The sequence below is a fragment of the Corvus brachyrhynchos genome, unplaced genomic scaffold (genome assembly GCF_000691975.1).
Source record: "Corvus brachyrhynchos isolate BGI_N302 unplaced genomic scaffold, ASM69197v1 scaffold370, whole genome shotgun sequence".
Taxonomy (NCBI): domain Eukaryota; kingdom Metazoa; phylum Chordata; class Aves; order Passeriformes; family Corvidae; genus Corvus; species Corvus brachyrhynchos.
Window position 1 is genome coordinate 295,389 of NW_008235977.1, and position 13,516 is coordinate 308,904.

At 37.7% G+C, this 13,516-nt stretch overlaps 1 protein-coding gene across 2 annotated transcripts; it reads right to left on the bottom strand.

The window, feature by feature from the left end:
- Positions 1-3,739: 3,739 nt before the first annotated feature.
- Positions 3,740-13,516, bottom strand: STRADB (STE20-related kinase adaptor beta). 2 transcript variants are annotated; one of them, XM_008629712.2, is made up of 12 exons: positions 13,444-13,516; positions 10,812-10,868; positions 10,398-10,478; positions 9,933-10,032; positions 9,182-9,303; positions 8,603-8,681; positions 8,031-8,154; positions 7,411-7,582; positions 6,899-7,003; positions 6,438-6,667; positions 5,831-5,873; positions 3,740-5,388 (listed from the first exon to the last, which is right to left on the bottom strand). In XM_008629712.2, exons 2-12 carry the CDS (start codon positions 10,821-10,823, stop codon positions 5,236-5,238), a joined length of 1,221 nt encoding a protein of 406 aa, XP_008627934.1. In that variant the 5' UTR covers positions 10,824-10,868; positions 13,444-13,516; the 3' UTR covers positions 3,740-5,235. The 2 variants fall into 2 exon arrangements, with proteins under 2 accessions (XP_008627934.1, XP_008627926.1); XM_008629704.2 differs by having other exon boundaries at positions 8,603-8,711.

Consider the following 13,516-nt stretch of genomic DNA (forward strand, 5'->3'; position numbering starts at 1 on the left):
ATGTCGGACTCGGCCCGAGCGAAGGGGCTGCGCTGCCGTCGGGGATTGCGGCAATGTGATCCAAAGGGAAACGCAGTCAAAAAGAAAAAATTCCCACGAACCAAGCTGCTTGCTTTAATAATTCTGTATTTTAAATTTATGTAACCTTTTCTTCAAACTGTAAAAGCTGTAGAGCCCTCCCTGGCTGAGAATTCCTTGTACAGTTCCCCTGTACTGTATTCAGTAAAATGGAAGAGCACACGGCTTTTCAGATGGATACAGGCAGGTCTCAAACAGTGACACAGAAACAAAAAGCAAGATCTTCTTGTGGATAAACATCCACACCCACTGCCAGATGAAATAGACCCCTTCTCACCCCAGCAAACACATAAAACTCAAACCAAATCTCAAAACAACCCCCCCGCAAAAAAACCCAAACCAAACCAACCAACAACCACTTTTGAAAAAAAAGGGGGGAAAAAAGAAATAACAGTAAATTTGAATTTGTTAAAAAGTCTCACAGTAAAAGAATAAGAACAAAGTCTGAAACAGTAAAATTCTTCCATTTTAAATGCTTGTGATGCTGATATTCAAGCAGGGCATCTTTGTAGGCCATGGCTCACCTTTACAGCAAATTGCCCAAAATGTGTCATTTTACAAGTCCAGCATAAGGAAAAAGAAAAGTTGCCAAAAAATCCTGACTGGAAGTCAAAAGAGAAGCAATGTAGAGAAATGTGCCATGCCATGCCATGCCACCAACATCTGGGTCACATATTAATAAATATGCTATTTAAGAAGGAAAACCAAACTACTTTGTCCTCAAAACTAGCTTGAGGAAATACAGTAATGTTGTAAAGAAAAATCATGAAAAGTATGCTGAACCACCTTTTTCAACATCACATGCTGCAGGCTCCAAGGATTCAAAATCATGTGTTCTCCCATGATAAGGAAAACCTGAAGCAGAAAGTGGAGCATGTAAAAGAACATGACAGCCAGCCAAATATATCGCTCCACAAGTCTGTGATGGCTCCATCAGCTACTGTAGAACAACAGGTACCTCAAACCAGGAAAGCATTAACCTCATCTTTAACTGACTTGCCAGATTTCACATGGGCAAAAGGAAATCTGCATGTAAGAATATTTTTCTTTTGACTACATGAAATGTGAGAATTAGTAAGATAATTGATATCAGAATGTAGAATAAACAAACTGTGAAAATAAAATGTAATAGTAACAATGCAAGAGCATTGATACTCTTGACCCGTATGTCATGTAAATTTTGACAAAACATAGGAGAATCTCTGCATCCTGCCAGCAATCCATTCTCCTCCATTGCAGATGGATTTTATGAGAGGACAAGTTAATCCCATGAATCTGGGTATGTAGGTAAATCCAGTAATAATGGTGTATTCTATAATCATATCTAAAAATAAAACCACCACTTGATTGCAGCTAAGTTCATATGGGCTTTTGGGGCATTTTTACAGATGTTTCTGGGACTTTTGGATAAGAAACAAATATATATGTAACTAATTTATAGAGCAGAACTAGTTGTTTTCATCTGGGAATTATGGAGGTTTCCACAGGCACCTGTTTAAACCTAATATTCTTTCCTTCATCCTATCTCAAGTTTCTGGATAGATTTAATTACGTTAAATACCAAATGTTATTCTGCTACCAGGTTATTAGTAGACCAGCTCAATTTTCAGTGCTTTCTTTTCTTATAACCTCAAGTCTTTGCTTGTCTGTTACATTGGATTGTTTAATTTCATAGTATGGTTCTTACTCATAGTCCTTTGAGGTCTTTTCTGTAATGTGTACTATTTCTGAATTTTAGTAGTTTTTTCCTAATTCATACAGGAAAGGGATGGACATCATCAGGACAGGTTATTAGTGCTAGCTTAGTTGTTTCAGAGGTTTATTAGACAAGCTAAAATACTTTAGTAAAGCTACTTAATAGTATTAAAGGCAGGGTATGTAAGCCACCTACTCTGGTACCTGCCTCTTGTCAAGAGAGGTTCAGAATAATGGTTTTCAAATGCTTTCCCATATTTTTACCCATCCTCTAGGTTAAAAACTATTTTGATAGCACTGGAAGAGAAGGAGAGAGGTAGGGAAAAGAGAGAGGTAAGGTAAAGCTCTGTAATTTAAAAAAAAATATTTATTTCTGTTCATCAGGTGGAAGAAACTGTTCCCTCTTCAATGGATATTTGTTGCATTGGGACTCTTTAAAGTGATGAATTCATGTATCAGATCAAGTTGATTCTAAGTAGATCACATTTTTTTCTGTGTTCATCCATTCAGTCATTCACAAACTGCTGTGGTATCAGACCAAGACAGTGAGACACTCAACAGCATTGAGCATATATTCAGGATAATGTTAATTAACTTAAGTTTTCTATTATACAGGTCTTTATTTTACATAGTGGTAAATGCTAGCATAAAGAAAGGTGGCTGCAAAAAACCCACTTGTGTTGTTTTCACAAGTATTTCAAAAGTAACCAGGCTACAGATTTCTGTTTCAATGGCCATGGGCTTTTGCAAATGTGTTAAATTTTATAAGCCCCTTTGAAAATACATCACAGGGAGCCTAAATGTAAGATACTTGGAAATTTGAAGCCCAAGTTTAGTTCTAGTTTACATGCTGATAACACACATCATTGGTATGAGCAAGAGTAAACAAGTGCTCTGAAAAAAACACAACCCAACAAAAAACTATAGTGGTTAAAACTGTCAGCTTGGAATAGAAAGTCCCTGCAACTTGAATCTTAATAATGCAAGTCATGAATCTCAGATTTTGAAAACTAACTGTATGTAAAACCTTCAGATTTTCAGAACAATTGTTTCCAAGATCATCTTTTCAGTGACAGGTAGTTGAAACCTTAATAATATGATTATGCATCTTCTTTCCTAACTAATATTTATTTTGCATTATTCCTTAATAGAAAGCATCACAGTTAATGAGCAAATGATATCAAACCTTTCAGCAAATACAATCCAGGGAGTATTTTCAAGTATTTCTGGTTATTTTAAGAAGTCACAGTGCCTCTTAATTGCTTTTGTTTGAAGAGACACAGGTGTTGACAAGCAGTAATTCTAAGAGTAAAGACTTGTGAGCTTTTTAACTTAAAAAAATTGTATTTCATTTTTTTCTTAATGTCAGTACAGAAATAGGAACAGTGTTTAGAAATAAGTTTTTGATTTTTTTTTTTTCACAGAAAGAGAGGGCAGCAAAGTAACTCCACTGGAACACATGGTGGTTTGAATAACTTTGTGCTGACATTCTTATTAGTATCCAAGTTCATTTTTATAGAGTCCACAGCACTTGTTGCAAGAGAAGCTTGAAAATACTAACAGTTAAGCTGCCCAAATTTTTCTACAGGTTTTAATAGTAGTAATGTTTATTCAGAGGTCTGTAATTAAAATATATAGAACTTCATCTGTGTTCTCAATTATTTGACTTGGTTTTTACATGTACTGTTAGTCAAAAGTTACTTGTAGATGCTATGTCATGTATTTGACTTGTAAACAGTCCAAATCTGTAATGGTTAAGAATTAAGAACATGAAGTTCTCATAAAAATAGTAACTTCTCCAAGAGTACACAATTTATTAATATTTTTAATCAGAGTAATTTTCTAGCTTAGACAACTATTTTCTTACCTAATGATTGACATATATATGAATTTTTTTCCTGCAGTAACAAGAAGCTGTTAGTATGGCTGGGGTATGGAGAAAACAGAAGTCCAAGAATTACAGATATAAATGGAGGCAGATAGGGTAAGTTTATTGACAGGTTTTTAATTTTAAGTTTCACATGTTAGGTTTAGAAATATAGAGCTCTCTTCACAGCATAATGAATAGAATCAACTTTTTTGTTAATACTTTTATGTGGTCATTTATAATTTTATGTGTCTCTCAGGCTTGTATTTCAGTCATTTGGTCTTCATGGCCTTGTAGCAAAGCTGCTGGCAATACAGTGGTATTCTCAAAGTTGGCTACAGGCCTGCTCAGCTGTGGAAGACTTGAAGACTTACGTGGAATGTTGTTTATGTTGAAAATTTAAAATATATCCATTCAATATCTATTTATGCTTTTTTACCATCACGCTGCCATCAGTAAAGTACTAGTGGCTTTGGGACACAACTTTTGCTACAACATGATGAGAATATCCAGGTTTTTGAAAGAAAAAAGCTGCTTTTGTTCAGTTTGAGTTGCCTGGTACAGATGAGAATTTACTGAATTGTAGGGAGAAGACAGCTTTTCATCTGACTTACAACAGATAAATTCACTAGGATCCTAGGGGGTTATTAGGTTCTTACTATGGCTGAATCTATCCATGGGAGTTTAACTGTGCCCTGCAAAAGAGGCTTGTTTGCCAGCAGCAGTGCCAGTGAAGCTTAATGCATATTGCCTTTTCTTCTAAGAAAACAGTATTAAGTTCTGGTAAATTCTGGTGGAGAACAGGAATACAGTATAAATAAAAAGATACACAGTAACTTTAGATTATTTAATATGACTCTTCAAAATTAACCCGTAGCTGCTAGAACTTGAGACTTACTTTGCATAGTGAGACATCCTCAGGTTAACTGCTAAAATGACACAACAATAAACAGAGATGCAAAAGCCCAGATTTGTACTAAGACTGTGGACAGATGCAAGAACATGAGTCACACTTCCAAGCAGCTTAACTTCTTTGGGACACATGCAGTATTAAAACCGCATAAAAAATGATGCATAGCTAGCTTCTGGCAAATATGACAGCATGTCAAGTGAGAAAAATGTCTTTTGAGAGAGAAACATTTATTTACATAAGCAACTAATTTGTGCAGTTTCACATTTCAACTTGGAAGTGGAGGATTTCTCCTTACTAAAATGATTTGCATCATATGAAAAGACAAATAGATGTTTAAATAAGATCACAGACAGACGGCAGGCCTGAATTCAGAAAGGCAAGTGGACTGCAGCAATATGAGCTGATAATACAGTACAGAGTAAGATTACAGAAGGGACCTTCTTTTTAAGAAAGACTTTGAAAGAGAGAGGTAAGCACTCAGCCATTCTTTATACACAGTTTTCCTTACAATCAGAGTGAGGCACGCTGCATTTTGTGATGCTAAGAGGAAGTTAATGAATTATAGCCACTTCATGGCATTTCAAGTATACTTGGTCTAATTGTATTTTAACGATACAAAAGCAGCAAATACAAATCACATTTTCCTTCTCTGAAACACTAGAGAGGTATCATTGGTATTTATTTAGAATTCCCAGTCTGTATCATCTTGATTTGTAGCAAAACGTCCAAGTTCAGTCCCAACTGCTGTTGAGGGTAGCGCCAAGAACTCTGATCTGTTATTTTGAATAGGAGGTGGTAATAGGGACAGTAGTGAATTCTGTGTTTGTTCCTTTATCTAGAAAGAAAAAAAGTTAAAATAAAGCTGCACATAAAAGTCTCCATAACTTTGCAACTGACTTAATTAAAAGCATGTGAAATCAGAGCCATGTTCTTGCATGTTACAATACTGAAAGTAACAGGATGAGAGGTTTTGCTTTCCCCACTCTATTAGTCTTTCAAGACTAATTAAATCAGCTGTGCAGTTCTGCTTTAAATTAAGAATATTAACCATTTCTAAAATTATTTAGGCTAAGTTAAATCAACTTCATCAATGGGGAAATGGATTAATCTTATGCTTCTATACTCTATCAATACCATTTTGTTAAAAAAGTCTGAAGCAGGTATGCTCTTACAGGATGCTCTTTGGCTCCAGGTAACTTCACTATTTTGTAATCCAGCTCTTTTTGTGGCTTATTTAGGTTACAGCTGTGTCATTTAACAAAATATGGTAAACTCACCTGTTTGAAGAACGTATGCGAAAGCAAACTGCTTGCTGACGGCCTGAATCATAAAATGAACAATATAATTACATTTTGGAAAGTAAAATACTGCATTTGGATAATAGGCCAGACTGACAAATAAATTTAAGCCCTGTGGTTTTCCCTCCACAGGACAAATATGAAGAATGAGAAAAGCAGCACACAATTCCTACATTCTATGCCTCAATTTATAGTGAAAGCACTAATGAAGAAATCTATTTTTAAAGGCTTTAACAAGGAATTTAATGCCTCATTCAAAAGAGACATAGAACTGAAAACATATATTTCAGATTTCTGGTTTGTTTTTTTTTCTTGGACAAAATACATGTTTGAAAGTTAACTTTACTTGTTACAAAGCACATTCATATTGCAAGAAATTCAGGGGTCAAATGACTTTAAAAGTTTGATTCCTTTATCAGACAAGATAATTCTTAAATTACAAATGTAAGTGTATTGTTCTGCATAGTACATCTGGTCTGAAATTCTGACTTCAACAGCATTCAACTGATTACTGTATCCTAAACTGTGGGCTATACTTGATCTTAGATTGAAGTGACAAAGAAATTAGTTTTCACCAGAATGTTACCTTTTCTCAGGGTCCTGTTGCAAGCAAAGTTCTACCAAGTTGTGGAAAGCAGGTGAAAATGTTTTGGAAAAGGGCATTTGTAGCCTTTCACTGGTCATTGTGCGTGTCATGCTCTCACCAATTCCGGAATCAACACCTGATCGGGAATTCTTCATCCGGGACTCCCCCCGGGGAAAGGTACTTAAATCCCAAGGATAGTAGGTGGGACCTTTCAGCTTTTGTAGCAGCATCTAGTGGAAAGGAATAGCAGTATGAGAGTTCAACAGCTATCCAGACCTATTCAGGGTAAGCTGTGAAACTCCAGGGATAGAAGGATTATTTGTTCTAGAAAGAAGCATGCATACTTGAAGCAACAAAAAGCAGCCACTATTTCAGCAGTAATAGCACTGGTTTCTCTGAGTAAAACAAACAAAAAAAAAGCTCAGCATGTTTTTAACTAGAGATAAAGTTTAGCATTGTACCTGAGTACGAGGCATATCTTGAAATGGAACGTGTCCATTGGCTAATTCACATGCTGTAATTCCCACACTGTAAATGTCAGACTTCATGTTATAGCCAGACAAATCCTGTGAGAGAAAGAAAACACAACTGATCACTGATGCTATTGAGCGATGCCAACAAGAGTACAAGTGCCTCCTTCAACACGAGACTCTAATATCCCATAACCTACACAGTATTGAAGCAATTAAATTGTGAAATCTCAGGCTTTTTTCAGAAATCTGATGGCTTTACTGAACACAAGTTTCAGGATCTGCAATAGTTTCCAGGAGGTTTGGGTAAAAAGACTTAGTACAGCATCACCTTACCAACAACTTTAGAACTGGTTCCCTCTAGAACAATTAAAAATTCAGTACATACATGTACCTTTAAAAGTTGCAGTTCAACATCTTTCATTGTACTTCTACAAGCAGACTTAAGTCGGAAATTGAGTACTGTCACTAACTTTGAATAGGAAAAATTAATTTATACTAACCTGTCTCAGCAGTTCAGGACTCAGCCAAGGAAGCACCGATGTACTAAACTGGGGGAAATCATATACCACCTTTGACTTCTGTCCATTGTTAACTAAACTGTAAAGGTTGTTTAGGCCAGAGAGAGAAACCAGCCCATCCTCTGAAATCAGAATGTGGCTAGCTTTAATATTCCTGTAACATAAAGTGGTAAATTTTAGTTACAAGAATTACTCAAAGCACTATTAGAACAGAAAGGCTTTCATATTTCATTGACTTATAGTGAGAGGCTAGCGTGGAGTTCATCTCTCTATTGAGAGAGATGATTAGGAAAAAAGTGCCAGAAATTGGAGAAAGGGCCTTGTTCCCTGCAAGGGGTGTAAACTAAGGAAGCCCTTTCTATAACTCTGGTGTTCTTCTGCTTCAAAGAGACAAAGCCAGGCAGGTGGATAATCCCTGTAACAACTGGTTTGAAGAAATGTATAAAAACATTTCCTGCTGATTTTACAAACTTGGTTCTGCTGTATTGAAAAAATTGTTACTTGTGTACCATCTGACATAAGAAGGTATATAGGAAAAGGAGGGAGACAATACTTAAGGTAAGATGCTATCATTTGGTTCTTACCTACTGACATTCTCCTACCTGTGAATATATCCATTCTGGTGCATGTAATTTAATCCTCTGATTGCACCAAACAGAATGTTCCCTATCAAAGCTTCACTCATTCCTTCAGGAAAGTAAGTCTTCAGCAGGTGTCTAGCTGAACCTGGAAGTGAAAAAAACCTAGCTAGGCCTAACAAGTCTTGTTAAATTCTTGTCTATGCTTCCTTCATGGTATACACTCATCAAGAGCAGCAGTCTCATCGTTATATTGACTCTGGTGCATCAAGGACAGTTATTACATGGATGTAACTGATGCCCCATGTCATGCTTCTGTTAACTGGAAGTCTATGCCCAACCTGTATTCAATGTAGATATACATCTCCCAGTTACCATTCCTAGCACCATGGTGGGTGCTAGGACTTAAGTGGAATTTAATGCAGTTCAAATACCAGTTTTCACTGGGGAGGAAGTCTTCTCTAAACAGGGGGTTCAGGAGAGTTTGTTTTTACTACGAGACAGGAGATGATTGAAGAGAAACCTCTCATGGACCATGTGGTCCAACTTGTATCAGCCCTTTTTCCTATTCCAAAATTGCAGTTAACAGTTCTTACCATAGGCCATGAATGGGGAGATGACCCAAAGCCAGCTTCCAGCTGTAAACACTGTCCAAAATGTCATTATGTTGGGATGCTGGAAAAAGTGTGATAAAACCACCTCATTCTATGGAATTAAATGAAAGTGGATGTGTTAATCACAAGAGAGCAGTCCTACTAAGAGCATTAACTACATCAGTAATCAGTAAATAGAACTGTTTCCTTGCATTTATACAAGACTGCAGGTGATGTGCATAGCCTGCAACAGAAATGTAAATAGCTTGCCCATAATTGCACTTGTCTGAAGTAAATCTAGTTTGTTCATAGTCCAAACTTTTGGTGTTAAATAAGAGTACAAAACATGCTTCAAATAAGTTGTACAATTACAGAAGTATTTCTAAAGCAGTTGTCAGCTGCTGTCTTCGGAAAGCAACTCTCAAATTTACATATGCGTCATGTTTATTATATTCTACTTCTTTGGAGGGAAAAACTTGACTGAAATGACCCATTGCAAACAAAAGCTACCTGTGGTCAGTAATCCCATATGTATTCCTCACTATCTTCATCAGGCTTTGTGCAGAAACGCTGTTCCTTTACCTGTAAGGCTTTCAAGTGCTCTTCAGAGCAGTTTTCTAGGTCTGTGATCCTTACAGCAACTTGCATGTCTGTAGGTGTATGCCGTGCAAGGTAAACTGAAGTTAAGTTGTTGAACCTCCTTCCTGAAACCAGAAATGGCTACCTTAACACTGGAAAGCATAATAATCCACCACATGGTTTCCTTCATACATAGAGATCATTTTCCAGTTTTAAAGTTGCAATTGATAGCAGCGTGTCCTTTTCTTTCAGAATGTCAAGAACTTAAGTAGTTGCAGCAAAAGATATGCAGCAAATTAGTTGAAGCATGGGTGTGCTATTTTAAGAACAAGTAAAAGTATTTAAACATACGTCAGTATCAATTATACATCTAAATGAACAACACTTAGTATGCATATTCACATGAACATATGCATGCATAGTAGGATCTGAGGCAGCCATCCTTAGAACAATCAGCTGGGGTAGCCAAGTTACAAGACATGATGTTACTTAAGGCTGTATTTACTGTCACATACCACAGATTTTGAAAATTGACATGTACATGCACAAACGTCAAGAGACAACTTCAGGTAATTGTTGATTTGTCTTAGATCTTGAAATAAGAGATTACTAAAATATGAGCAATGCTCTGCACTTTTCTCAACTAAGGAGACACAAGAATAGTCCTTCATTTTACAAACCTAATATTTATTGCAGTTAGCAATAAACTATTGATAGCAGGAAGAAGAAATATTTTGAGTTCCATTTATGTTACCTATTTCCAGCTGGAGTTCATAATGAGAGACATTAGAAGAGCAAAATACCATTTCATTTTTTCCTGTAGACGGGGGAATCCAGGCTAGATCAGAATCAGCCTAACAGAGAGAAGAAACAGTTCTCAAAACAACTATGTAATTTTTAATCATTTATATTTTTTAAATTAATGCAAAAATATTATTAATGCTAAAGTCCAGTACTCAAATAAGAACATTCAAGCTGGTACTTTCACCATTACTAAGACTTAGTTTTATGAGTTACAGGTTTTGTGTGTGTTTGTTTTCAAACTGGCACAAGAGTGACACTTAGATACCTATAGTCTTCTTCCAAAGTGGAAGCCCCAAAGTATTCTATTTTTGTTGTCAACATTTTAAAAAGTACTCCCTAATGAGGTTATTTTTAATATGTATCAGCTTTGTATTTGGGTATTATTTGGGAGTTAAACTTTCTGTTTTCTTCTTACCAGGCATTCATGGATGCTGCTCTGAGATAGCTCTTCTGGTCTGATTGATTCAACTGGTGTACGCAGAATACAGGAGCAGTCCTTGAGAACAGAAACAAGTGAATATTGGTGGAATTGCTGCAATTTATTAAATATGGCAGTGCAAAAATGTAAAAAAGTAGGCCTTATAAGCAGCAGCTCAGAAAATCTTCTGCTACAAGTCAATCAATCAAGGGGTTAAGAAACAGCATAAAGCACATACATGGCAGACCTAGAGAGCAGAGACACTAAAGTCTCCTTCACCAAAAGCTAACACAACAAAGTTCAAACATCTCAGCACTGTGGAAATCCCCTCAAGCAAGACATTTCACCAGGGCTTTTCATATTAAGGTATAGCTGGGTAACAAGGGCCAAAATTTTTAAAAACAAACTTACCAAACAAGACATGGAACCACTTTAGATCAGGGGAAAAGTCACGCACACCCATTTATCCTAGAAAAAAATAAAGTAGCAAAGTAAGATGATACATAAACCTGTGATAAACTTAAATCTCCTTAATCGGAAGGAATTCCTGTCAGCTAACACACACAAAACCCCAGAACTCCAGCTCACGGAAAGTCTGCTTCTATTTAAGTAGCGTATCAATTTCAAACTCCACACTGAGGACTACATGTCCACTCAAGTGTTCCTTTTTAATTTATGGGTTTAGAAATTTTACTGCCACTTCTGAACAAACAATTTAATTGCAAGTTAACTGCACAAGTGCAAAAAGTAAAAAAGAACGGACTCATGAATCCTTGGCAGTTTGTAGGAAAAGAAATAATTGTCTGTTGTTTTAAAGGAGCACAGCTGTGCTAGTCACATCTTGGCTTGGCTGTGTGCAGCTGAACTAGCTCACAAAAAAAAGCAAGGCAGAAGGAATTGCACTTTACATTTCACAAGTGAGAGAGGAAGTACTACTGTAAGTAAGGGATTTCAGTTAAAAAAAAAAAAAGAAAAGCAACTCCAATAATTTTCACTTTACTTAGGCTACAGAATCAGCAAACTCCCTCACAGATCAGAGTAGCCTCTCTGAAAGTCCTCTAGCAGACTTACTTTATGTCTGATGCTTTGAAAGCTTAGGCAGTGAGAGAGATGTCTATTTAGTGTATCAAAGCTTCTGTAAATATAGAATGGGACTAACTGTTTTACTTCAGCTAAAAACACATCTTCAACAGTAGAATCACTGAGGTTGGAAAAGACCTCAAAGATCACAGAGTCCAACCTAACACTGCCAGACCCACCATTAAACCATGTCCGTAAGCATCACATCTACATGTTTTTTGAACACTACCAGGGACAGTGACTCCACCACTTCTCTGGGCAGCCTGTTCCAATGCTTGACAACCCTTTCAGGGAAGAAGATTTCCCTAAGATCCAATCTAAACCTCCCTTGGTGCAACTTGAGGCCAGTTACTGTCATCCTATCACTTGTTATGTGGGAGAAGAGGCCAACTCCCACCTCACTGTAACCTCCTTTCAGGTAATTGTAGAGTAAGAAGGTCCCCCCTGAGCCTCCTCTTCTCCAGGCTAAACTCCTTCAACCAATCCTTGTAATACTTGTGCTCCAGACCTTTAACCAGCTCTGTTGCCCTTCTCTGAACACCCTCCAGTGCCTCAATGTCTTTCTTCTTGAGAGGGGCTCAAAACTGAACACAGTACTTGAGATGCAAACTGGCCTCACCAGCAAGTACAGAGGGACAATTACTTCCCTCGTCCTACTCGCCACACTATTGCTGATACAAACCAGGATGCCACCGGCCTTGACCACCTGGGCACACTGCTGGCTCATGTTCAGCCAGCTGTCAAACAGCAACCCCAGGTCCTTTTCTGATAGGCAGCTTTCCAGCCACCATGAGGAATCCTACTTGGTGGCTGATAAAAAGTCAGCTAAGGGAGATAGTTCCATGTTAATATGTAATTTTTGTATGAAAGTTAACTTATAAAAGCTGAAGTACTATACCAGAAACTGATAATTTTGTTTATTAAGCAGCTAAGCTTATATATCCTGCATTTAAATTATGTATGCTAGTTAATCGAGAGAACACTCTTGAAAAGCTAACAAGCCCCCACCACCCCATTAACTGCCAAATATCCAAGCCATTCCTAATCTGTTACATTTTTACCCTGAAGATATACTTGGAGTAAAGAAATACTGTAATTCCTTATTATAGATACCAAATGGAAACAAAAGTCGGTCCCTAGCAGGTAGTAGGCACCTTCAGAGGATCAGCGCTTGACTTAAACAACTTCCCTCAGGAAGTCTGTAGCAGAGTAGAAAAAAAAAAGAATGCAAGTACTTCAAGATACCGCCCAGCACTGTAATGGCTACAGCATCCTTCTCCTACTTGGAAAGAAGTTGCCTCATTCTCCTACACAAGACAATTTATTCTGCTGCTTGCAATATAAAACCACAAAAGCTAAGCTGAAGAATAAAATCTTAGTAACTATGATATACCAAAGTCAAATTATTGTAGACTTAGTTCAAAGGTGTATAGCCAGCCAACAGAAACATTCGTGATGCACATTTATTCAAATAACATTACAATTTTAAGATTTTTATTTTTTTTTCCTTATGTAGTTTGACATTGTTTCCATTTTTCAATACGGATTTGGTTCATGTCCCCACACAAACCTTTTCGCTGTCCCCACATTTTTCCTTCTGCAAGGCAGGCTTTTTTTTTTTTTTGTACTGTAGATAGTGACAAGTGTTGTACAGGTAAAATGATGCATTCATCGCATCTTGGCCGAAGCTTCAGCTAGCGAACAGTGCAGGGCAGTAAAAAGACACAGAAACCTGTGCCTGTGAGCTGGGGGAGTGTGGAGGCTCCGGAGCCGAAGCCCTGGTACCGGGAACGCGCATTACGGGGTTCTGCTGACGCTGAGCTGCAGCTCCTACTTCAGCGTTCGTAGTGACTGAGGCAGCTCTCGGTCGTGTATCTCGAGTGCAATGATCCGTCCGTGACAAAGCACCGGAACGTGCGGAAGGACGCCCCGTAGTTCCTCACTCGCTCCGTTAAGTTCGTACCTCGCCTTCCTCGCTGGGCCCCCGCCTCCCTCCGGCCTCCCGCAGCGGCCGGGACAGGGCTCCCGTCCCCGCA